The following is a 27,439-nucleotide window of genomic DNA, read 5'->3' as shown; positions in this document are numbered from 1 at the left end:
GTCATTCATTGCAGGTAAATTGAACTGCAACTTAACTGCACCTAAGTCACGAACAAAGTACGAAGCTAAATAAAATGAGACTAGTGGTTAATAACGTCCGCTCCCTATTCGGGGAGGTTGAGGGTTTGAGCCAGGGCACCTCTAAATTTTCGGGAGTTATCTGTAGTGTGCAGCAATTAAATATCACTTGTAAACCTGCATACCTTAGAGTTCTCCATAATGTTCTCAAGGATGCGTGAAGTCTGCCAATTTTATGCAAAATATGAGGTAGAGACATGGACATTAATAATATGTACCTACTTGGTATGGGATTTTCATAAAATAATAATAAAAACAAAGCTGAATGATAATAATCAGAGCCGAGCATTAATTAATTAATAGGTATGTATAGTCCGCGACAGTTCGAAATGGCAATCGGGGCATAAGACGGGGGGATGCCCCGCGCATGTCCGCACCGGGTTAGCGCGGGGGCTGTGCAGTGTGCGGGTGTGCGGGGCGTTCTCTCTCCGATTGCCATCTCAACCTGTCGCGTACTACACCTATTTGATATGATGAAAATAGATATTAGTGACTTCACAGAACTTGCACTAAATGGCGCTAGAAGTCGACAGTGGACGTTAATAAAAAGTCTTATATAACAAAATAATATTAAGTATTACCTATACTTAGTATTATATAAATAGTAGGTATGTGATGCAGGTAATTCTGTGATTACTTGCAAAGTGCAAACCCATAGGTAGGTACCTACCTGCTTTCAAACTCACAAACAAATAATATTTGTTTTGTGAATAAATATATATAAAGACTAGCTGATCCCCGCGGCTTCGCCCGCGTAGATTTAGGTTTTTAAAGATCCCGTATAGCCTGTGTCACTCAGGAATAATGTAGCTTTCTACTGGTGAAAGAATTTTTAAAATCGGTTCACTAGTTCCAAAGATTACCCCCTACAAACAAACTTAACGACATTACCTCTTTATATAATAGTATAGATTTAATGAGTATCAAATTATCATACATAAGACTTCTTATCAAAGAGACTTATCTATACAACATATTTTGATCCCTGACCTCTTTGAATGGTGAAGAGGTGACGTAGGTACGAGCTCACGAAACATTTGCCTTTAAACGTATCACCATTTAATGTTTAATTTTATTTAAAAATGCTAATCAATGCTCGGGTTCACTGATAATGTGGCCTGATAGCGTTCAGTTGTGTTCGCACAACAAGAAATGTTACTGATTTTGTCGAAATGTTTTGTGTTTTAATTATTACTTTAATAATATAAGGTTATGTGGTGAATTAACACAATGGCATTTGCGGCGAGAAAGTGGTTAGTGAATTTAAGGAATACAAATAAATACAAGTTTTGTTATGTAAGTAACCCAAGAGCATAAGTAATTTATTAATCTTTACTAGCCGGCTAATTTTGTGACACGTTTGTGATGTTCTTTCTGCAAATTGCAAATTGAACAGGAGATGGTTCTTAATTCAGCCTGTTTTTTTAGAGGATTGTTTGAAGAATTAATTATTGTTTGTGGCAGAACATTGGATTAAAAGACTTTTGACCCAAAACGACATCGATGCCAAAACGGAGACGGTAGGTAGGTACCTACTTCATGAAAAGCTACCTACTGGACTAATTTTAATGCGGTTTTTTGCATTATATTTTTGAACAACTTCTGAGATACGTTTTAAGATAATAAGCCACCAGGGACCACTGCAATTCACCGTGGATAGATTGGAGATAGTTACTACACTTATAGTACGCGACAAGGTCGAGATGGCAATCGGGGTATGAGGCGGGGGACACCCCGCACACCCGCACGTGACCGCACTGTCCCGCACCGGGTTAGAGCGGGAGCTGTGTGGGTATGCGGGGTGTCTTCCTGCCTCATACCCCGATTGCCATCTCGACCTGTGGTGGGGCGTACTATACCTAATTATTTTGTATCTATTGTTTTCCTAATTTTGCATGAAAAAAACCGGCCAAGTGCGAGTCAGGCAACGAGGGTTCCGTACTACAGTCGAATTTTTTCAACATTTTGCACGATAATTCAAAAACTATGATGCATAAAAATAAATAAAAATCTGTTTTGGAATGCACAGGTGAAGACCTTTTATATAATACCTCACTTGATACAGCTATCTTACTTTTAAAATTGAAAATCCTAATTATCAGTTCATGACCACAATTTAATGTTTTGTGTGTGATGTAACCACAAATACACGGTTTTCAGATTTTTCCCCTAATGTCTGCTATAAGACCTACCTACATGTCAAATGTCATGATTCTAGGTCAACGGGAAATACCCTGTAGGTTTCTTGACAGACCGACAGACAGACAGACATACAGACAGACAACAAAGTGATCCTATAAGGGTTCCGTTTTTCCTTTTGAGGTACGGTACCCTAAAAAGAATCTTATATTTTTAACATTTATATTTTTAACATAAATAGTGTAATTAAAAAGTAAAACAGAGAAAATATTGTTTAGCTTGTACGATAAGGCACAACTGGGGGCCTAATCTTATCAAACACAAATTACTTATTTACCAAGTAGGTACCTACCTACATGATTTATCAGGCCCGTTCATATTTGATCACTAGAAAATATCAAGCTAAAAATGGGCTCAAAATAAAGATCGAGTTACATTTCTACCCGAATATAACTGGAAGCGTACCGAAAGTGGTATGTATATTTATCGGTTCATCGGTTCCCTTACAATTGCTGAACTAGGTACTCATTCGATTTTGAAGATAAATGAGGAGATCCGTAGGAGAGCCAGAGTAACAGACATAGCTCAACGGATTACAAAGCTGAAGTGAAAGCAATGGGCAAGGCACATAGTTCGAAAAACCGATAAATTTTAGGATCTCAAGCAAAAGCGCAGCATTGCCTCTACAAGGTGGACAGACAACATCGAACGAGTCGCAGGGACCCGCTGGATTCAGGCGGTGCAAGATCGTGGCGTGTCGAAGTCCCTAGAAGAGACATAATGTCCAGCAGTTGGTATCTGTCGGGTGATAAGGATAATGATGATGAAATGAGGCGTCATCAACTTTGTCTTGGCGATCTGAGTAGCTATACGACGTCATGACAAAACCAATACAATGGATAGGTATGAGGTATGACAATACGACAAACAAAAATACAGGAAGAAAAATCTATCTTGAGATGAATAAATCAAGTTTGGTATCACAATCAGCTCAGCTTATTAATTGTAATGGTTCTGTGAAGAAACCAAAGTTTCTGTCCAAATATAGGCAAGTACGCCTATCTATCTCATAATCCGAAACCGATTACCTATATTGATATAAATTTTGATTAATACCTATAAAAAATTAAAAAGGTCATTTTAATCGCATTTGATAAAAATAATAACTAACATATTATATCTCATTGTTATCTTTAAATCACATTCGTAACAAAATGTTATCAACTCCATAAATCCATCAATGCAATGCATTTTTTTTGGGTTCAAAAGGAAATGAGGAATCCTTATAGGATCACTTCGTTGTCTGTCTGTCTGTCGTGTCTGTCAAGAAACCTATTTCAATTTGGCAAGTAGGTAGGTATTATAGCAGACATAAGGAGAAAAATCTGAAAACCTTTGTGGTTACATCACAAAAATAAATTAAAATGTGTTCATGTAAAACTTTTGGTATTTTCAACTTTTAAAGTAAGATTACTATACTAAATGGGGTATCGTATGAAACGGCTTTATCTATACATTCTAACACAGATTTTTGTTTGCAATGCCGCAGGCGATCTGTCGACTAAAGAGAAAGCATATACTGGATAATTAGCTGAGAATCATGGAGTTTTCCCGCTGGGAAGTCGTCTCCAATCACGCCAACCTATCCTCCAACCAATCTGCTCATAGTCCATCGACTGATTGCATGATAAGGCACAACAACAACAAAAAAAAAATTATGGTTAATAGTTTTTGATTTATCGTGCAAAATGTCGAAAAAATACTACTGTAGTACGGATCCCTGGTGTGCGAGTCTGACTCTCACGTGGTTTTTTTTTTACTTTCTCATACTATGATTTTATTGGTTAAAATATCACCAAATTAGATAGTATAATAATCTTAGTACATAACTACAAGATAAATTACAATATAGGTTCTTTTAATGGATGTGATAAACTTTACAATTATAACTTTTAAGACAATTTCAACTAACTATTAAATTTTTCTTTTTTCAGACGAGATACACACGCAGTTCATGGAATTGTCCGAATAATGTTCCTAGAGTAAACAACCAGTTCAAGCCTCGGTGGCTTCACACTACAAGCACGGTTAACAAAACGGTTGCATTTAAATTATCTGATATCGGAGAAGGTATACGAGAAGTTGTTATAAAAGAATGGTAAGCATTGGCAGCGATCTATTGGTATAATAGTTTTTGATTTATCGTGAAAATGTCCAAAAAATACTACTGTAGTACGGAACCCCCAGTGTAGGAGTCTGACCCGCACTTGGCCGTTTTTTTTTACCTCATCATACAACTTTAACTAATATTCCAAGTTATATTTTCATTTACGAGAAAGCATGAATAAAGATTTGTAGGGCTAGATACAAAATCAGGGCTAAACCTAATAGTGAACCAAAAACGACTCTATAGCACGTCCTATGTATCTGGTTTGTATAGTACGCGTCAGGCCGAGATGGCAATCAGAGCGTGAGGCGGGGGGACGCCCCGCACACCCGCACCGTATTAGTGCGCCACCCCGATTGCTATCTCGACCTGTCGCGTACTATACCTACCTACAATAAAACTAGCCTTCATTATGATGACTGTTACAGGTTCGTTAAAGTAGGCGATAAAGTTCAACAGTTTGAAAACATTTGTGAAGTCCAAAGTGATAAAGCAGCAGTGACCATTACAAGCCGGTATGATGGAATCGTTACGAAGCTTTATCACGAAGTTGACCAGACTGCGCTAGTTGGACAGCCACTGGTTGATATAGAAGTTGATTCTTCAGGGGACGAAGGTAACAATATGGTATTTTATACCTACCAGGCGAGAAAAAAATCAAAAAATGTATAAACAAGATAGTAGTAGCAATAAGCAATCGAAAAATGTTAATTTCAGTTCATAAAAGTATAAAATGAATTTTATAATTCATTTTAATGATTTTACTTTTTTATCTTTTCTACAAATATCCAAAACACATGATACCGTAGCCGCCATGCTAATCCCGACTGTGGCGTCACATGGATTGAAATTGTAATGTATTTCACTAAGAAAACACCGTTGCTCACCAATCCGTGTGACGTCAGACAGCTCATGAGCCTAAAAAGATGGCGGGTAGCGTTTTCCCGACGAAATTTGAAATGCAATATTTAAATGCATTTTTATTGCACTTATCGATTGAATATTTTTTTTGGTAGTTTATTATCACTTTAGGATCAAATTAAGACACTTTTCAAAAAAAAAGTAAATTACCCTATTGTCCTCAATCACAATTCACAATATTTATTTAATTGTCAATTTGGCTGAGATTGTTGTGGACTCTACTCAGACGGCGCGGTTGAAACCCTCGTAGCTTTAGTTTTAAGTTTACGTAAGTAGTTAATTATCACCATTACATCTTAGAAATTCAATAAGTGACAATCGAAAAGTGTACAATGTTACCTATTTTGAAATAATTGGACTGGATTGAATACTAATAATAATAAATTCTGTAATGAGAGTTTGATGTTGCTGTTAAGTTGGAGAAGATAAAGGTTATATTTGCATTAGTTAAAACTATCATTTCTAAGATAATCATTTTTAGTGCATCAACAGATACACCGCAATCGGATTCCATAACGGATGATACGAAAGATGTGCCAAAAACTGAAACTAATAGCACTAAACGCACAAAAGTATTAACGACGCCAGCTGTGAGAAGAATTGCTGCTCAATTTCAGGTCAGTTTTCCCCGCCAGCTAAAATATTGGGACCTTCAAAAGAAGAGTGAATAGGCATCTTCTATAGGCAGGTGCACTGCATCATCAGCTACTATTTGGTGTGATCGCAGTCAAGCGCATGCAATTGTATACTTCTTAGTTAAAAAATACTGCACTGCAGATTAATTTGAGATTCTCCTTTGGGAGCCATCCTAGCATAAGTTTTAAGATGATGAAAATAATTGTAACGCCACGACCTTACGATGAAAATAAATATTATTTTGCACGTTTAAAGTTGAACAGCCGAACCCAAGATCCCAATTAAATACGTAATAGAATTATTGACCTTGTCTATATTTTAAGGTGGACCTCAATAGTGTAAATGCGACAGGTAGGAATGGCAGAGTACTAAAGGAAGACGTACTATCTCACCTCAATATGACTGCAGACAAATCTAATGATGTACCATTAGCTGTTGAAGCAATTCCTTATCCCATGGCTGCAGCTGTCGCAAGAGAAGTCATTTTGGAAGATAAAATTGTTCCTGTTACAGGATTTATGAAAGCTATGGTCAAATCTATGACAGAATCAATGGTATGATCAGATACCTATCTAAATATAACATTTTGACTATAATATTTTGAACTGTAATATTTTTAGTGAAATTATTTTGTAATTCTAGAAAATACCGCACTTTGTATTTAGTGACGAATATGATGTTACAAAACTGGTAAAATCAAGGCAGGAACTAAACGAAATGGCCCAAAAAAGAGGAGTTAAACTGACTTACATGCCTATTATCATTAAAGCTGTTTCTCAGAGTCTGTTATCATACCCAGTGTTAAATACCAGTCTCGATAGTTCCAATGAAAATCTAATTTATAAAGCCAATCACAATATTGGCGTTGCGATGGACACGCCTAATGGTTTAGTGGTACCTGTGATCAAGGTGAGTTACATAATACTAGGTAGTACGCGACAGGTTAGAGATGGCCGGGTCGGGTTACGCACCGGGTTAGCGCGGGACAGCGCGGGTGACGTGCGGGTGTGCGTGGCGTCCCCCACCTCATACCCCGATTTTCATCTCGACCTGTCGCGATCTGCATGCCTAATACGTGTGATAGGTACTATTTCCTCAGCTCTTTTTTTAAAATTTTATATCTTTCATTTTCAACAAGGCATTACTGCGAATATGTGATACTGTTCTTGGTGGAGTTATTCACTGCTCTACTTTGATCTACAATTTTGTAGATCGGTGGACAACCCGTGCACCCACCGGCTTCTCCCACCAGAGAGTGCAAGGGGAACTCGTATTTACACGTACACCCACTGCGAGGGTAGGAACGATTCTATCTCCATTGTCCAAATGGGACCATCCTGACCCTTCTATAAAAAATTACCGATTACGAGACACGAGTACCGGTTATAAAAGTACGCATCGAATTAAGACGTTTTCCTTCCTTCATTTTTTAACTTCCGCTAATATAGTATCTAATGAAATATTTTTCTTATTACAGAACGTGCAAAATAAGAGCATTTTTGAAATAGCAGTCGAACTGAATTCTTTACAAGAAAAAGGATTAAAAAGCCAACTTGGGCTTAACGAATTAACTGGTGGAACTTTTACAATTTCTAATATTGGCATTGTACGTATTGATGTATTTTTGCTTTTCTTCTACTTATACCTTGCATAACAAAATATAATAAGTATAATAATTATTAATATTTCAGGTAGGAGGCACTTACACGAAACCAGTGATATTGCCTCCACAAGTTTCGATAGGAGCTTTAGGAAAAATCCGGGTAAGTAATTAGTAGTGTTTCTGCGATAATGAATCCCTTGTTTTACCTTACCTAGTCATTATTTTAATATGTATCTAAGTATATTTTTGTTTAGTCACATAAGTTACAGGCAATTTAGCATTACTTATTTAAAACTGAGATACTAAGCAGAAAGCAAGCTCTCACCACAAAAACTTAAACAAGGTTTAACTTCACGTGTAAGATGCCTTGGGGTAAATGCGAAAGTCTAAACCACGCCTAAAGTTTTTGTGGCAAAACCAGTTAGAATTTTACCGCAACCCCGCAACTTACTACTATATTTTTATTGGACAATACAATTTACAGGTTTTGCCGAGGTTCGATTCAGAGGGCAACGTGGTAAAAGCTCATATCCTATCAGTGAGCTGGTCAGCGGACCACAGGATCATCGACGGCGTCACGATGGCCCGCTTCTCAAACCAATTAAAAGAATATCTAGAAGATCCCCAGAAGCTAATTTTAGATCTGTGAACCTTAAGTGTTATAAATGTTATAAGAACCACAATGTTTTTGTTGAAAAAATAAAATCATTTCATATTTTTTTTAATTTATTATGCAAGCGTATAAAAGTTTCTTAAAATTGTTATCGTCGCAAAACTTGAAAACGGGTGACTTTGAAATAAGCTATAGTCCACTCCGGTATGCAATGTGGGGTGTATTCGCGATGAAAGCGCGCGAATATCTCGGTGAATAGCAGGGCATCAATATTGTTTATTGGCGTCCATTTCAAAGCTAGAAAAGCCATATCAACGTCACAGAACTTTTTATCTGCAATATTAAAACAAAATGACTTTAGTTTGTAATGATAATAATATCTATCTTGAAATTATATTAGGCAATTACTTAATGTTCTAAAATAAGAACTATTGATTATTATTGTAGTATGGCATCACTCATAATAGGTAGGTATCATTCATTAGACAATATAATAAGCAAGCTTATTACGTCAAAACAGCCGTATATTTTATCAATCAAATTAATCAAACAATTAAATAATTCTAGTTTGGTATCTTTGTATTTCAGGGAGATCGCCCACCATGACTTTTTGCAGCGATACTGAAGCGATGCAGCCGCAAAAAGGTCACGATACAGTAGCAATGCTTTGCTGGCCCGTGTACGTTTGTCCATGATGATTTGATATACTTACTTATTATTTCAGAAACGCGATCAAGATAGCCGCGGCTGTATTCGCTACAAAAAGCTTTGGGCGATGGTCCCCTAAATATAAACAATTTACAAGTATTTTTATATTATGTACTACTTTTAAAAAGTTTTATCTACAAACGTTTTTCGGAAAACTTAATAAGTTTAATAATAAAATCCATAAACACAAAACTTACCAGCTATTTTTATAAAATAGACTTTTCGTGGCGACGATATTTGTATGTCATTTCGTTTAAGGGCTAGTAACACTCTTTGTTTATCACTCCAGTTTCGATCTATTTCTCGGAGTAGACTTGCTCGAGCTGCTTTTGTGAGTAGACCGTTTAATTCATTAAATTGGCCACCGCTAATTACTTCAGTCACGCGTGCTATTGCCTGCAACATTTGAATCCATAATAAAATTATTATCCTCCTATATTGAGTTAAATAAAATTGTGTAGAACAACTGAATATAACGATATTTAGCTTTTTCTTTTAACTTTTAGGGTTACGAAATGGCTAACAGCAGCTAAAATATAGATCTTTTAAATTTGCGGCCTTCTAGGTTTTTACCTGCTTAGCACCAAATTTAAATTCTTTTTCTTCAAAAGTAGGATCCCATACATGCCTCAGTACAGTGAAATCTATCTTGGTCATCAACCAAGTAAAAGGATTTTGTACTAATATAAGCTTTGGAATTCGTCTCTTTCGTTTCTGAGGCGAATCACGGTCTCGACGACGGAACATAAAAGTTCTTGAAATGGTGTTAAGGAAATCGAAGTGATGTTTGGAACCGTGTATATTAGCGTCATCTTTAAAGCCTCGCTTTGGTTCGAGTGCTCGAAAATTTGAAGAAAACTCTCGTTGAATCGATGCTATACTTCGTTTACAGTTAATTTGGTATGTTAAAATATTTGGAGTACTTGGTTGATTACAATTAGCTGATTCTATGAAAGTTGCACATCGCGTTGCAAATGGCCAGCACACTTTGGCAAAATGTTTTGTAGTGCCGATCATCTGTAATTCAGAAACTATTGTAAACTACCGGTATAAACGTAGGCTAGCCCGTGGCCTGTTAGTTTTTTATTCTGGAAACTCATTAACTCTGCCAGTTTGCGGTTACAGAAAATGTAAATCTATGTAGAAAGTGTCTAAGCTGTAAAAAATTTATTTACGATTTTGCCAAATATTTAAAAGCCTTATTCTAGTAAGACTACAGCAAATAGTGAACAATACTTCTACTTTACTCGAGTGTTAGCTTAAGTCTAGCGTGAGTCCCGTTATACCTACTTAGTATTTCCTCAACCAAAGGGGTTTCCAACTAAAACTATCATCACAGAAAGCTTGAAAAATGCTGCAAGATATACCCACTTTTTTTACGCGAAGTATGTGGTGATAGGTGGTATGGGAGGGCTGTAGGTATACTTAATACCACATATCTACCCACTTTGTGTAGGTACCTATAATATTTTATATAATTTTAAAGGTGATAGATATCTATTTATCAAAATTTACCATATCGCCATTGCAACGTGTTTAGATATTTCACGATAAAGATTTTTCCCTACATAAATATATTACTTGCATAATTTCTCATTTTTATAATTAGTTACTAAACCATCCTAAAACAGGTAAAACAGTCCCAAATCAAATTATTATTATCAATCAAAGATTTTGTCAAATTCAAATGCCATGAAGCGTCAGATAATCTACATTTGGAAAAAAGGTTTTGCAAACGTTCGAGTAGGCCTTGGCTGTGCCATCGCACTCATTCGATCCGAATCCGTGATCCGATCCGATCTACCATACAATAATGTTTGAAACCAATCAATCATCAATACTTATAATCAATACTTATAATAAAACTGTAACAGGTTAAATTCTGTACATATATATATATTATATATTATATATTATATATATATATATATATTATATATACTTATAATAAAACTGTAACAGGTCAAATTCTGTACATTGAAGATATTTTGAAATTTTTTTTTATAATCGATACTGAACCCAAAACTGTAATTTTTTCATTTTTGTCTGTCTGTCTGTCTGTCTGTCTGTCTGTCTGTATCACGGCCGCGCATCACGCTGAAACTACTGAATGGATTCCAATGAAACTTGGTACAATTTGAGGTCATACTATGAGGAAGAATATAGGATACTTTTTATCCCGAAATTCAGCATGGTTCCCGTAGGAGAGGGGATGAATCGATTTTTTCGAGGTTTCTGGACCGATTTGCAATTTTTTTTAAATCAACAAAAAAAGTTTTCGTGGTGGTCACATAAAAGATTCTGGATTCAACTCCTTAATCCTGATGCTGCAGGGTTACTGCCCGCCTGAGTTATCAAGATTCAGGAAGTGTTCATAGTGAATTCATATTGTAGGTACCAAGCAACGACTTTATTCTCAGACTTCAAGTCCCAACTCCTCAACCCTGATGATGTAGGGTACAGCACTCCTAAACTATAATGTTTCAGTAACTGCGGATGATGCAAAATTAATTTAGGTACCAAGCATAGAACTTCGAATCCTAACTCCTCAATCCTGATGCTGCAAAGTACTAAGGTCCTAAATCGTGGGGATTTTAGAATTTCTGATAGTGAATTGATATTTTAGGTATCAAGCAACTGCTTCACGATGACACTCCCAGTCCGAAATACTCCACCCGAGCGAAGCCGGGGCGGGTCAGCTAGTTTCATTAATAAAATAATTATTGAGCTAAATTAACTATATTATATTATTGTTTTATTGTAAGGTACCTACCTAATAATAATTATTATCTTCCTAAAGCGATACCAATCGTAGATCGCTGCAGATACATCACCGTTGCCAGCATTATCGAGCTATTTAATAACTCCAATTAAGTGCGAGGCAGACTAACGCACCAAGTGTTCCGTACCTTGGATGGAAACGTTGAAGCCTACTTATGTCGCTAAATTATCCGGCCACCTCAAAAACAAATTGATCAAATTACATGGACATTACCGTGAAAGATGAAATTCAGGATTATTTTTATACTGATTTCTAAAATAATTTACTGGTCATCATAATTCAAACCTCTATCAAATCTTTCTCTTTCTAGACTCCGGAGTAGTATTTTTGAACTTTTTATTAAGCCGATCTTCGACTATCAATAATCCAAAATTTCGACGCTGTCGCACCATGGTTCTTTTTTTACCATTTTGGCACGGATCTCTAAAAATTAAGTACTTTACAGTTTATCTACAATGTATAAAGTATAAATAAGGGGACACTTCAGCGGTTTTCAAATTGTGCCATTATAGACCGGTAAGTTTTATTTTATGTAGCCTAAATCAATTTATTTAGAGCCCAGGAACACATTCATTGATCAATGATCATAAATCATGCATCACAGGTGTTCCCAGAGAGACGTCAACATGTCATAATATTGCTGGAGGCGCACAAACCTGATACCTCAGACACATGAGTAGATATCCCTATATAAGTCCCGCAAATTGCTATTGCGTTAAAATCATGTCTCATTAACATCGAAATGACGTCATTTTGACGTCAGCCGAAATAAAAATATTGTACCATCAGCTCGAAACTTCAGTCTAGTGCTGACGTAACTAAAATGCAGCCACGCGCATTAGCAATTTGAGGGACTTATATCTACTCGTGTGCCTCAGCCATCAATAGCCCCGCCTATTGATTACTGACCAGACGTACCTATAGCACTAACTTCAAAGTTGTAACTTATACCTATATAACTTTGACACGTAGGTTATATTTAAGTATGCCTACCTAGAGAGGGACGTGACAGGGAGATGTGGAGAGGGTTGTGATAACCCATATCAATAGGTACATTGTGATTGTTAATCAACGTTGACTCAAGTCGATAACTGGATGGGTGACGGATTTGGAAGTCTGAATTTAGCCTTTTCGTTTCCTCCGTGCCTCGAAGAACACATTATTCTCGTTCTCTAATCGAGTTTCATGCTGAGGGATCCAAGGACCCATCGCATTATTTCTTCATTACTATCCATGAGAACTTCTACTAAGATTAAGTGTAAGGATTGAAGGCAAAAGGGCTTCAAGTCACCAAAGACGTAAATGATCGGACGATATAAGGGGGTGGACAAGGCTTACTTACCCGAAGTTAAAAGAGGCGACTTTAGATACCTGAGCTTTTCCTATGATGACCGCCAAACTGTTTCGAAAAGGGCACGCGATCGTGATGAAGATATCCATCTATTACCCGTAAATTGTGATTAGTCCCCCTTGTAGTCATCAAAGGTCTTTTTACTTTTAGTAATAATATAACCAATTTTTGAGAATTCCTGTTTACTTTTAAGTTCTAACCAAATGTTTTAATTGAAAATTCACGTTGGATCAATTAGTGTTCGACTTCTGAAAATTCCTTTTATTTCAGCATCATGTGGTTAGCAATTGTGGGTGTGGCGGCGCTAGCCTCCGCGGCTTCAGCCTGCAGGGTAACTGTAACCACAGTTAGTGGCACTCATGCCCCAGATCGCGTCTGTGGTGGGGATCTGATATTTTCTGATGAATTCAATGAATTTGACTTGGAGAAGTGGCAACATGAGCTCACTTTAGCTGGGGGCGGTGTAAGTTGATTTAAAATAATTTTATACAAGTGTCTTACTTAGCATCTATCATCATCATCAACCGATAGATGTCCACTGCTGGACATAGGTTTCTTGTATTGTAGGGACTTCCACACGCCACGGTCTTGCGCCGCCTGAATCCATCTATAGTCCGTACAAAATGACTCCTCACGCGCCATTTTAACTCTATGGGTCAACTGTGAAGTCAAAAGTTCCTACAGGAGTTTACCGTTTACCTTTAAAATAAGGACTGAAATCGTACTTTTGACATGCAATTTGACACAAAAAGTTAAAAAGCCGCGTGAGGAGTTACATTTTACGCGTTATGTGCATAGGATATTTATATACATACGATACTAATTTATGTACGTATTTATGTACATAGGATATTTTCTTTTTCAAAATACTAATATTTTTTTTTTTTTTGTTACACAAACACTAAAAATTGAAAAATAAAATAAAATTAATATTTATATTTACCAATAATAATTTTCATACAGAATTGGGAATTTCAATACTATGACAACAATCGTACGAACTCATTCACGGAAAACGGAGTTTTGTTCATTCGCCCCTCGCTAACTGCTGATCAGTTCAGCCCTGTGTTCCTCAGGAGTGGTCGCCTCAACATCGAGGGTGGCCAGCCCGCTGACAGGTAGGTACCTATGCTATGCATTACTTTACTATATGTGCTATGCTGAACTTAATTCGGAGTCCAACCGCACGTGCCGAGAGTACCTAACGCATTTTTCCGTATAGGTAGGTCGGTTCTGAAAATGTGCATAGCGGGGCGCATAAAGGAGATCACATTTTTTTAGACTTGACTGCAACCACACCTAATAATACGTGATGATTAAAACTTTCGCCATTAGGTACATCCATGGTACATCATACCTATTTCACTAACTTCGACAAACTAATACCTACAGAGTGTAACCAGAACGCCAGCAAAAACTTAGCGTTATTGTATACTACCTAAACACAATCCAATACCAAAAACCATTTGCCTCGTTTTGTAGTTTGAGTGATTTAGTATTTTTCAAACCCGCAATATATAGCGTGCAAAACTCGGGTCAATGCCCCACCTACGACGCGGCATTGACTCCGAGTGGCCTACATACGGAACGTTCGTTGGCCTCTAGCGTCAGGCAGATGTTTTATTTACAACTAGCTTATGCTCGCAACTTCGTCCGCGTGGACTACACAAATTTCAAACCCCTATTTCAGCCCCTTGGGGGTTAAATTTTCAAAAATGCTTTCTTAGCGGATTCTGACGTCATAATCGCTATCTGCATGCCAAATTTCAGCCTGATCCGTCCAGTTGTTTGAGCTGTGCGTTGATAGATCAGTCAGTCACCTTTTCCTTTTATACATATATTTGATATTGATATATCGTGAAATTTTAGAAAACATAGGATTTTTTAATTTAGTGTTTTAGTGTATTTTTTGTGGTATCATATCACTGATCATCAGTAGGTACTATCACCTGTCTTGGTTTTTTTACTTACGTAACACGCTTTTCAGATTGTTTATGTTTAAAATGTTTTTTCTTCCATTTTTCTAGCCTACATGCTACCTAGAATGTAGGAAAGGCGTTCCGAATCAGTGGTAGATGCATTTGACGATTCAAAAGTAGGTAGGTACTTGTAAAAGTATATTTGAATAAAAATATTTGTGTTTATTTATTTATTTAATTATCACAGTTTCTCATGCCATTCTTGGCTTAATTTCAGGTTTTAAATTTTATCGTAATTTAGACTGATGAATCTAAACGTGATAGGTTCGTATCTAGGTACTGCAATCACGTAATCTAATCATAACAGACCGCTAATTTGATGAATTTATGCAGATAAAGACATGCTATACAATAATCTATAGCTATGCATATAAAAGGATAAATTGACTGACTGACATATCAACATACTTACAGCTTAAATCCCAGGTAGGTAGGTAGATCCAGCGAAACATAACATTTCATATCGGTTTTCTCTGCAATGTGGAGTATATATGTGTGGCGCGTTTGGAACCCTCGTAGCTTTAGTTTTAAGTTTGCGTTATAATTATCACCACTATATCTTACAAATCTAACACCATACCAGACTATCAATAAGAGTAATTTATTACCTATTTTGAATAAATCATTTGACTTTTGACTTTTGACTATACTATTATAGTAGACAATCACTGAAAAGGATTTTCAGAAATTCCATCCGAGAGGAGTTGGGACGGGTCAGCTATTATCATCATCATCATCAACCGATAGACATCCACTGCTGGACATAGGTCTCTTGTAGGGACTTCCACAGTCCACACGCCACGGTCCTGCGCCGCCTGAATCCAACGGCTCCCTGCGACTCGTCTGATGTCGTCCGTCCACCTAGTGGGAGGTCTTCCAACACTACGTCTATCGGTGCGGGGTCGCCATTCCAACACCTTGAGACCCCAACGCCTATCGGATTTACGAACTATGTGCCCTGCCCATTGCAACTTCAGCTTCGCAACCCGTTGAGCTATGTCGGTTACTCGGTCGGTCATTGTGTAAATACAGATAGTCTTATTGACAACATAAGTACATCTAAATAACAATTGCAGATGCACCAACCCCCAGTGGTATGGGTGTGAACGTCAGGGTACTCCCAGTAACATAATCAATCCAATTAAAAGCGCACGTATCCGTACCGTCCAGTCCTTCAACTTCCGATATGGACGTGTTGAGATACGCGCTAAAATGCCTGCAGGAGATTGGTTGTGGCCAGGTATTCTTCCTTTACCTTTTATTACATTTTAAAACGTCAGTTTCACTGTCGTATTCGTTTTATATCTTACCTGGTTTAACTTTGTGTAATTTCTTTAAAATTCCATGATATTTTACATGTTTTAAATACCAATTCATAATGTTTTGCAGCCCTCTGGTTCATGCCAACTGCCAATGCTTACGGATCATGGCCATCTTCGGGCGAGATCGATCTCACAGAATCCCGCGGAAATCGCAACATGTTCAGCAACGGTGTCCACATTGGCACTCAGGAAGCCGGCTCAACCCTGCACTTTGGTCCCTACCCTAATCTGAACGCCTGGGATAGAGCACATTGGATCCGAAGAAACCCTTCGGGCTGGGACCGTAACTTCCACAATTACCAACTCGAATGGACTCCAGGTAGGTATCGTTTTTTAGGTTTTACGCCGCTTTCTTTACGTACAACCAATAGATGTCTACTGCTGGATCTTTCAAGGATGTTAATAGAAAATGGTTTTGTACCGCTTGTGTGCAGTGGCTCCCAGCGATTGATTTACTACTGGATTGTTATCGTCCTTTCACCTAAAAGGAGTTCCAACTTTCCAAGTATGGGGTCAGCACTTACACGTAGACCCCCAACATCACTAGGTTAAGACAACTTCGTGCCTCTCCAATTGTCATTCCTAATTTCTGATTTGATTACGTAAAGTCTAGTAACTTTGAAAATAGCTATTGTTCGCCGAGTGACTGAATAAAGTGAATGACTAAGTTTTTATCGTGCCCCAATTTTTTTTACAGACTTTTTAAGATTCAGCATCGATAACGTTGAATTAGGAAGGATAGCTCCTCCAAGCGGTGGATTCTGGCAATTAGGTGACTTTGGTAGAAACCGTAATATACTTAACCCTTGGCGCTCTGGCAGCAAAATGGCTCCATTCGATCAAAAGGTACATAAATTGTTATTTTTTTATTCTCGTGTGGTTTTACCTTCTTAGAGTCTGGGATAAAATTATAATAAAAATCACACACATGGTGTATCAATTTCCATTAAAATCCGCCATTTGTGATGAAGAATGTGTGGAGAAAAATTGTTTTTTTTTAACTTTTAAAGACTATATTATGTTATAAAACGTCATTATTTACTAAATTGTTAGTATACTATATGACTACATGTATAAAAGTACATACCTATATAATGTATATTTTCCAGTTCTTTTTAATCATGAATGTGGCTGTTGGTGGGACCAACGGCTTTTTCCCTGATGGTGTTCAAAATCCTCAACCAAAACCCTGGAGCAATACTTCGCCAACGGTATGTACTAGCATTTCTCTAGGTATACCTAATTTTTATGGCACTTGTGTGAAGGTTTCTGACATACCTAATACCAACTACGTACACTAGGTAGCGCACGAGACGGATTGCAACGCATGCCGGGCAACTTATAAAATAGGTCACAAACACGGAGACTTTCCTTATACCTACTGTGCTACAAGTTTATACGCCACTGTCATCTGGCATCAAAAACCGAGAACCTTTTCCATCCAACTAAGCACTTGTGCTAGGAATAGGTACGGCAAAAGTGCAAAGGGTGGGGTTTATACCGCTAACCTTTCGGATTTCAGTCCGCTCCTTTAACTGTTGAGCTATTGAGTTCATGGACTGGACTACATAAATTTCAAACCCCTATTTCACCCTCTTAGGGGTTGAATTTTCAAAAATCCTTTTTAAACGGATGTCTACGTCATAATAGCTATCTGCATGCCAAATTTCAGCTCGATCCGTCCAGCAGTTTGAGCTGTACGTTGACAGATCAGTTAGTCGGTCAGTCAGCTTTTCCTTTTATATATTTAGATATTATTCTAGTACGATTGTTTTCAGGCCGCCGCTGATTTCTGGAACGCTCAAAACAGCTGGCTGCCAACCTGGCAGCTGAACCAAAACAACGGAAGGGACGCCTCACTCCAAGTCGACTACGTGCGCATTTGGGCTTTGTAAATTAATGTGCATTCATGTTATTTTTTTTAATTCGTTGGCAATAAAATTATTACGAAAGTTTGTCTTTGAATTTAAATTAACTCTGAATAGAAATTTACATGTTATAAATGCGAAGGTACGATAGTACCTGACCTATGTCTGCTTTTAACGGCTCATCGGTTTAACAGTTTTTGACAAGAGATATAGCTTGCATCCCAAGAAGGGCATATACCTACCGTTTTGTCCCGGAAAATCAAAGAGTTCCCACGGGATTCTCAGAAAACCTAAATCCATGTGGACAAGTCGCGAGCACCATCTACCTTCTTATTTGATACGTAGAGATGGCTTCACCCTGAAAACGGACATAAGCTTCATAATGGAAAATCAGAGTCCCCACGAGATTTTATAAACCTAAATCCATGAGCACGAAGCCGCGGGCATCCACCGTTAGTACGCGACAGGTCGAGAGGGTACGGGGAGGGAACGCCTAAACTGTACAGCCCCCGCACTAACCCGATCCGGTGACCCCCCACCTCATAAGTCATACCCCGATTGCCATGTCGACCTGTCGCGTACTATATGTATTATTATATAATGCAGATCAGTCGTTCGACCATGGCTGAGTAATAACTGTTTTGACCATTTAATTTCATATGACATTTTCCGCAATACGTACCTACCTACTAACACGTCAACGATAGGTAGGTATTTCCATGAGTGTAGCGGACTACCGTCTACGAGATCTATTGGTACCATGGTACCTTAGTATAAAACAGTTTTTGGACAATTTCTATAATAATATTTATTTTGAAAATTTTGATCGATGCTTTATATATAGAGCCCAAAACATTTTTTTAAAATTGTATGTCTGTGTGCGCATTACGCTGAAACTACTGAACGGATCTAAATATAACTTGGCATACTTATAGCTAATGATGCCTGCGACTTCGTTCGCGTTAACTTAGGTAGGCTTTTAATAAACCCGTGGGATCTCTTTGGAACTCCGGGATAAAAAGTGATATGTTGTAATATTTTGTATTTTAATAGTTATGTCTACAAGAAACGAAGTTTTTATTTATCTTGGCTAAGTAACTTCCTAGGTACTCATACGTCAAGTAATGTAAGATATTATTTTTAATAAGTAACTCTCTAAATTAAAATAAGACTGTCTTTGAATCCCTGATTCGTACAGCCTATTTTGCTATTATTGACAGTCAATTTTTAACCGTAACCGTACGTAGCATAAATCACCTATTGTGCAACTGGATCTTAGTCGTCTTTATTCAAAAAACAACACTTATGTAATTAAAAAGTTATTAGTTAGTTCCAATTTTAATTTAAAATTCTACTTTAAAATCTTGTTTTTCGAGTTATGACATTGTTGTTCGAAATGAGTGATAATATGATGTTGCGCTCGGAATGTCGTCCAGTCATTGACTTCTATATTACGTCCAGTAGGTAGGTATCAGTCTCAGACATCAGTACCTAGGTATTCCCTTACAGGTGAATACGAGAATAGGCTGGCCTATAATTCATTAACGTAAATCATTTTTAACTACTACGTAGTGAACATAAAATTCGGTTTACTTCACAACATTTTAGAAAAGTCGTCCAGCGTCCGACTTTCTCGCTATGTGCTTTGCTCATAACTAGACAATAGTAAGTAGGCCTAGGTTTTTTTAACCGCATTGCTTAGTGATTTATGGTTACAATAATGATTATTTATTACCATTGATCGGTGAACCTCTAAGTGAGTATGCCATGTCATCACAAAATAGATCAATGTTTAAATAATAATAATAAAAACCTGCCAAGTGCGTGTCAGACTCGCGCACCGAGGGTTCCGTATTACAGTCGTATTTTTTCGCCATTTAGCACGATAAATCAAAAACTATGCATAAATATAAACAAAAATTTGAAAATACTAATTAATAGTTCATGACCACAATTTAATTTTTTTTGGTGTGATCTAACCACAAAATGACGGTTTTCAGATTTTTCCCCGAATTTGTGCTATAAGACCTGACCTACCTACCTGCCAAATTTCGTGATTCTAGGTCAACGGGAAGTACCCTGTAGGTTTCTTGACAGACCAACAGACAGACAACAAAGTGATCCTCTAAGGGTTCCGTTTTTCCTTTTGAAGTACGGAACCCTAAAAATTAAGATAAATGTAGGTAGACGTAGATCTTCGAATTTAGAACACTTTTTTAATTAATTATCTAACGATTTAAAATTTACTTACGTCGGTAATACAATAGATTGGTCGGCAAATGCTCCGATTTGTTTTGCTTTGCTACTCTTATTTTAACTTTTATTTATTAGATACTAACTATAGATTCAGTTAACTCATAATGTAGAAAGGAACTAAATGGGTGACACTTTGATCGTTTCAACTAGGTAGATATCAGATCCTTTATTACGTATAATTATTGTAAATATAATATATAATAATGTTCCTCATCAATACACTTAGATTGTTTCCATCTATTCACATAATATCTGCTAACATTGATAAAATGACCTTCGATTCGACTCACCTTTCACAGTTCGTGTAAGTATATTATTATTCTAACGCCGATGAATGAGTTGTTATACTATTTACCTATATGCAGCTTATTATATTCATCTCAATGCCAGAACAAAAAATAAGTATTAATTTCAGATCTGGCCTCTGGCGTGTTGTGTGAAGCTGTCTCATTTTACAGTCATGTGTTCCTCTATTTGGATTGGAGTGATAGTGTTGACTTATGTGGCCCCAAAAAGTGTACAAAGTGTAGACGCAGAATATCCCCATAAGATAGAGCCATGTCTACCTAGCGTGACGACAGTGAGTGGAACTCACGCTCCAGCCAATATCTGTTCGGGAGCATTGATATTTGCTGACGAATTTGATAAGTTCAACCTTGAGACTTGGCAACATGAGAATACTCTGGCTGGCGGCGGCGTAAGTTATCGTTCATCTATCTAAATTCATAATGAAATTGTTACCGAGTTCCGGTACCTTGTACCCACTTACTTATTATTTTATTTTTACAGAATTGGGAGTTTCAATACTACAATAACAACCGCACAAACTCCTTTACAGACGATGGAATCCTATTCATACGACCAGTGGCGGTCACAAGGTTTGAAGCTAGGGTAGGCATTAGTTATGGCAGGCTAAAAGCTTAAAAAAATTTTTAAACATTTTACACCAAATACCAAAATTTCAGGATTGTAACTCATTTCGTCTAGGAGCTAGAGACCCATGACAGACGGACAGAAAGACAGCAGAGTGACATTAATAAACCCTAAAAAGCGGCCAAGTGCGAGTCAGGCTCGCGCAATGAGGGTTCCGTACTGCAGTCACAATTTTTCGACATTTTGCACGATAATTCAAAAACTATGACGCATAAAAATAAATTAAAATCTGTTTGAGAATGCACAGGTGAAGCCCTTTTATATAATACCCCACTTGATATAGTTATCTTACTTTGATAATTGAAAATACTAATTATTTAGTTTATGACCACAATTTAATTTTTGTGTGATGTAACCACAAATTCACGGTTTTCAGATTTTTCTCCTAATACCAGCTATAAGACCCACCTACCTACCAAATTTCATGATTCTAGGTCAACGGGAAGTACCCTGTAGGTTTCTTGACAGACAGACAGACAACAAAGTGATCCTATAAGGGTTACGTTTTTCCTTTTAAGGTACGGAACCCTAAAAATTAGGTAGTTAAATTAATAGGTAAATATAGGTACAAGTCCTTAAGTAAACACAATAGTTCATTTAAAAAAATAAAATCAGATTGTTCATTATAAGGAGTAGTTAGTTGTTTAGGGGTCAATATACCCTAAATATTTTGTCTCTGTTTTAGAAAGGCTATACTAATTTATGGAATTCTAAATTATTTGCACTCAATTTGACCTAAATCGGTTGAATGTACATTGAAAATTGAAGTAACAATCAAAACTAGCATTATAACAAAAACAAAGGTTCAGTGAACCTTCCTCGCCAGCCGACAGTCAAAACCTACCTTAAAACAAAAAAACGACTCGGTAAATCTACGTCAGAATATTTTGATTATTGTGGTGTATAGTATATAAAACAAACCCTAAATTGATTATATTTATCACTTACTTACCTAGATTAGAAAAAGTTCTGAACCGGAGATATAAAATAACCTCATTTCCAACGCTTGTTAAATTGATTAGTGAACAATACCAATTTAATCATTCTGTTATCACTAGGTACACTAATAAGATCTCACACACTATTCTTGATAAAAACAACGCGATCAAAACAAACAAACTTTCTTGAAAAGCTCGAGTGCCAAACTGACAACTGACAGCGCGCGCCGCGCAGTGCACACTTCGCCGGAGACGGCGCGAAAATACAAAATCAACAAACAAACTTTATAATTTCTTAGAATTTAAAACGTACTTAAATTTATGTAAAATAAAATAATATCAATAAATTAATAACATTGAAAAAGTAGAGAATCATAATAAATATAGTTTTTATAGCAATAGATAAAATACTCATTCGTTTACATGAACTTGCGAATTTAAATCACGCGCGGTTTTCAAAACAATATGTCTGATACAAATTTCTCTCTTGTGATTGGACAGAAGTACTGCTTATTTGGGCCCGTTAACGACGGGTCATTTGACGCACACATTAACAGATTTCGAGGTGAATTGTGTCACACATATAAACGTTTTCTTGTAAGCCGTAAGCATTTCGGTCCTCAGCTTTTTCGTCCGATGTCGACCGCGCAATCGCAATCGCGACCGCTCGTGATCGTTTTGAACGGGCGTGCGCGAGTTTTTGAAGAAGAGGTGTGTGTAATATTAATATTATTATTTAATTATAATTATTTTATGTATTATTTTTTAAATAATGTTATACTAACAATATTATTTAACATGAATTATGCAAGTATTAATTTTTTTTTGTAAAGTCTTTCATATAAGTTTGAACATGTCTAATGGTAGGGTATGCAGTGCTTTTATGCCTCTATGACCTGCACGCCACTGCATACGACCTTCACTTACGTCTGATCAGTTCGGGGAGTCGTTCCTATCAAGTGGCCGTCTTTATATCGACGGCGGAGCCCCAGCTGATAGGTGAGTCGTCGTCATCATCATCATCATCAACCGATAGACGTCCACTACTGGACATAGGTCTCTTGTAGGGACTTCCACACGCCACGATCTTGCGCCGCCTGAATCCAGCGGCTCCCTCCGACTCGTCTGATGTCGTCCGTCCACCTAGTGGAAGGTCTTCCAACAGTGCGTCTTCCGGTGCGAGGTCGTCATTCCAGCACCTTGGGACCCCAACGTCTATCGGTTTTACGAACTATGTGCCCTGCCCATTGCTACTTCAGCTTCGAAACCCGTTGAGCTATGTCGGTTACTCTAGTACTCCTACGGATCTCCTCATTTCTGATTTGATCACATAGAAAAACTCCAAGCATAGTTATCTCCATCGCCCGCTGAGCTTTCTTATGAGGCCCATAGTTAGCGACCATGTCTCGGATCCATATGTCATCACCGGCAACACGCACTGTTCGAAGACTTGGTCTTCATAGCACTGAGGAATTTTCGACGAGAAGACATCTCGAAGCTAACCGAAGCGAACCATACGGTTTTCTTGGAATATTTATGCAAACATCAAAAAATTGTGCCACGAACAAAACCGTCAACTTGCGTGCACTGCGCCACAATTATGCCTTTTCAGTTTATATTAACAGATACCTACTTTTGTTGGTAGGTACTGTTTGTAGATAGGCTTATGATATACTAGCTGATGCCCGCGACTTCATACGCGTGGAATTAGATTTTTTTTAAATCCCGTGGGAACTCTTTAATTTTCCGGGATAAAAAGTAGCCTATGTCACTCTCCAGATCTTTATCTATACCCATGCAAAAAATCACGTCAATCCGTTGCACCGTTGCGACGTGATTGAAGGACAAACCAACAAACAAACACACTTTCGCATTTATATAAGGGTATGGATGAATATGATGAATAAGTAATAAAAAAACCATATCTGCAGGTGCACAGATCCCGAATGGTTTGGTTGCGAGCGCACAGGCACGCCAACAAACATACTAAACCCAATCAAAAGTGCGCGCATCCGCACCGCCAATTCTTTCAGCTTCCGGTATGGTCGAGTCGAGGCCCGCGCCAAGTTGCCGGCTGGGGATTGGCTGTGGCCAGGTAGGCCAGGCCACTGTTATTTTTTTTTTACTTATTATGAACCTTATGTGTAGGTATCTAGGGATGGAAATCATAAAACGACAAAGTAATTTTGCAAAATAATTTAGATGGAAAACTTGAACTGACTTCGAAACAACTAGACATCAGCCACCTTTTTGATAAAACATGTCTGTCTATTCTATACTACCTACTAAGTAGGTATGTCCATATTGATTTTGTTCCTTTCGGGAAAAGAATAAATCCCTACTGACTTCTGTCTGCACACTAAAACATAATTACTGTAATTTCCTTCAAGTTGAGAGTGAATAGGCATCTTCTAGGCAAGCGCACTCCATCTTAGGCTGCATCATCACTTGCCACCAGGTTTGATTGCAGCCATTTCATTTACAGCCATCTGGCTAATGCCGGCCTTCAACGCCTATGGGACGTGGCCGTCTTCAGGCGAGATTGACATCATGGAGTCTCGCGGCAACCGCAACTTGTTACAGAACGGCGTAAACATTGGTGTTCAGGAGGCCGCCTCTACCTTACACTACGGGCCATATTCTCAACTGAATGGCTGGAAACGAGCGCACTGGGTCGGGAGAAACGAAACTGGTTACGATAGAGAATTCCATCTTTATCAACTAGAATGGACTCCAGGTGAGCCGCGAATGAGTGACTACTTAAAATATGGAAAATGGACATTCACAAAGCGCAACGGAAGCGATGGCTGCATCACGGCGAGACGTCCTATTGACGCGTGTGTGTACGATTCCAAGATAATTTATGGAAAACTCGATTATATCCTCTAAGATTAATTACGTAGTTTATTTCCCATTTGGTTTCTCTTACGTAATGTTGCTGATTAATGAGATGCTCAGCTTTGATGACTTAAATCGTCATAATTGGCCCATTTTATTTGATTAAGATTTCAATTTTCGTTAATTTAATGACGGTGCAGTCTAAGATGAAATGCGGTTTTTTTTGGAAATACCAACCCCTGACTGATTTTGCTGTAGGTGGCCAGTATATTTGAACATAGGGAACAATCTTCATCTATACCTACCATATCATTACAGATTATATCAAATTTAGCATCGACAATGTAGAACTCGGAAAAGTAGATCCAGGCAGCGGTGGCTTCTGGAAGTATGGAGATATCGATAGTAATCGTAACATTGAGAACCCGTGGCGCTACGGAAGCAAAATGGCACCTTTTGATCAAAAGGTAAATTCTTAGCAGCTAAAACTCTATTCTTGAAAAAAACCATCAATTTATAATTAATTACTACCCACTAATCAATACCCAGTATAAATGCGAAAGTGGTAGGTATATTGGTTTTTTGCTAGAGAGCAACGGATCGACGTGATTTTTTTCATAGATATACTTAAAGACCTGGAGAGCTACTTTAGGGCCTTTTATCATGGAATATTTCACGGGATTTTTGAAAACCTAAATGCACGCGGACAAAGTCGCGGGCATCAGCTAGTATTAATTTTTATTGCATTTTTTATGTTTACCAGAAGATATAAATGTAATAATTAATTTTACTTTCAGTTCTACTTAATAATTAACTTAGCGATCGGTGGTACTAGTGGATATTTTCCCGATGGACTACAAAACCCCACTCCCAAACCATGGTTGAACTCTTCGCCGAAAGTAAGTTCAATTATAACTTACTAACTAGGTACTTAGGTACATGACAAACATAATTGAAAGACACTTTTTTTAAAAACACTTAAAAGAACAATATTTTTAATCCCAATTAATTATCTAACCAAGATCATGTTAGGTCATCATCATCATATCATGTTCTCTATATAAACTAATAAACTTTTAGTAGTTTCAAAAATGCTAGAGAAATTCTTAAAAATGATGAATTATTTAGATTTTTAGTACTTTTATCTAAAATAGAAAGATTTTAAAATCAAAAATAATACCTAAAATAACATATTCAAATAATTTATCTTATTAGAAAAGGGAATCACGATAATATTATATAGATATTATAGGCGCGGGCGAGTGATAGGAAACAGCGAAATGTGCTTCCAATAAAAGTCAATGGTCCAGAAGACCTTTTGCCTTCATTTAAAATATCAATAATGTACATACTCCTTATTTTACATCCAATTGTGATTCTGTTTTCATAGAAAAGTTTCTTTTTAATTAGGTGTGTAATAAAATAATGATTAAAATAAGCATTTATACTTATTTCTATTTCGCCTCCTTATCCAGGCTGCTACGGACTTTTGGGACGCCAGAGAAGCTTGGTTGCCCACATGGGGACTCGACCAAAACGGCGGACGAAACGCTTCTCTTCAAGTGGACTACGTGCGTGTTTGGGCTCTATAGACCCTCGCCGTCGTGCAGAAGTTGACATTCGCATGATTCAGGGTGAACCCCAATTCAAAAAAGAAATATGTCGTAGACCATTTTAGCGTTCAAACTATCGTGAGTGATTTCCATTATATAAAAATATATCTCTCAACAGCTATACTCACGTGTTTAGTCGACGTTAGCCCGACTAGTTTCGAACCCATCCAGGGTCCCTTATCAAGGGAATCAGTTAGCGCACGCGTTGCGGTTAAGACTGCCCGCAGAGCCCGTTGTCTAAACTAGTCGGCCTAGCGTCGACTAAATAAGTGAGTATAGCTGTTGAGAGATATTTTATATAATGTCGTAGACTGTATAAGAAATTAATAAACATACTTTAAAAAATAGTCTTCTTAATCGCAACACGCCTCGTGCTCTATACAAGTAGGTACTCATACAAGAAACAAAGAAAAGAAGCAAAATGAGTTCAATCTAGGAAGTAAAAATTAGGCATTTGCAGATATTTCTTCCAATCGGAAGACAGGCAATACTATTCCGTAATCATAAGATTTCGCTTTAAAACAAGATAATTATATGGTTTTTTTTTAGATATTTCAATTTTACTCTCATGTTTAATCTCAATAATTCACCATATTGTGTTCTTTGACGTTTTTTTGAAAAATATACACAACAAGAACGTTCTTACAACATGAACAGACAAAGAATTATTGTAGATGCATATTTTTAATTTCAT

At 37.3% G+C, this 27,439-nt stretch overlaps 3 protein-coding genes across 3 annotated transcripts; 2 read left to right on the top strand and 1 right to left on the bottom strand.

Moving 5' to 3' along the window:
• The first annotated feature begins 1,081 nt into the window (after positions 1 to 1,081).
• On the top strand, positions 1,082 to 8,276 carry Dbct (Dihydrolipoamide branched chain transacylase E2). The gene is made up of 9 exons (XM_034968333.2): positions 1,082 to 1,374; positions 4,212 to 4,375; positions 4,813 to 5,000; positions 5,798 to 5,922; positions 6,265 to 6,495; positions 6,584 to 6,850; positions 7,419 to 7,547; positions 7,633 to 7,704; positions 8,029 to 8,276. Exons 1-9 carry the CDS (start codon positions 1,309 to 1,311, stop codon positions 8,191 to 8,193), a joined length of 1,407 nt encoding a protein of 468 aa, XP_034824224.1. The 5' UTR covers positions 1,082 to 1,308; the 3' UTR covers positions 8,194 to 8,276.
• Positions 8,277 to 8,305: 29 nt separating this feature from the next.
• LOC117982055 (m-AAA protease-interacting protein 1, mitochondrial-like) lies at positions 8,306 to 9,799 on the bottom strand. Its single transcript, XM_034968334.2, has 3 exons — positions 9,439 to 9,799; positions 9,063 to 9,261; positions 8,306 to 8,490 (listed from the first exon to the last, which is right to left on the bottom strand). Exons 1-3 carry the CDS (start codon positions 9,610 to 9,612, stop codon positions 8,306 to 8,308), a joined length of 558 nt encoding a protein of 185 aa, XP_034824225.2. The 5' UTR covers positions 9,613 to 9,799.
• A 2,242-nt stretch (positions 9,800 to 12,041) lies between these two features.
• On the top strand, positions 12,042 to 26,750 carry LOC117982548 (uncharacterized). The gene is made up of 14 exons (XM_069498685.1): positions 12,042 to 12,163; positions 13,269 to 13,461; positions 13,962 to 14,116; positions 16,054 to 16,217; positions 16,367 to 16,618; positions 16,997 to 17,145; positions 17,409 to 17,510; positions 18,078 to 18,190; positions 23,192 to 23,293; positions 24,226 to 24,389; positions 24,780 to 25,031; positions 25,451 to 25,599; positions 25,930 to 26,031; positions 26,608 to 26,750. Exons 2-14 carry the CDS (start codon positions 13,273 to 13,275, stop codon positions 26,722 to 26,724), a joined length of 2,010 nt encoding a protein of 669 aa, XP_069354786.1. The 5' UTR covers positions 12,042 to 12,163; positions 13,269 to 13,272; the 3' UTR covers positions 26,725 to 26,750.
• Positions 26,751 to 27,439: the final 689 nt, after the last annotated feature.

The sequence above is a fragment of the Maniola hyperantus genome, chromosome 5 (genome assembly GCF_902806685.2).
Source record: "Maniola hyperantus chromosome 5, iAphHyp1.2, whole genome shotgun sequence".
Classification (NCBI taxonomy): Eukaryota; Metazoa; Arthropoda; class Insecta; order Lepidoptera; family Nymphalidae; genus Maniola; species Maniola hyperantus.
Note: the sequence above shows the minus strand (reverse complement) of the source record. Positions and strands in the feature narration are given on the sequence as shown.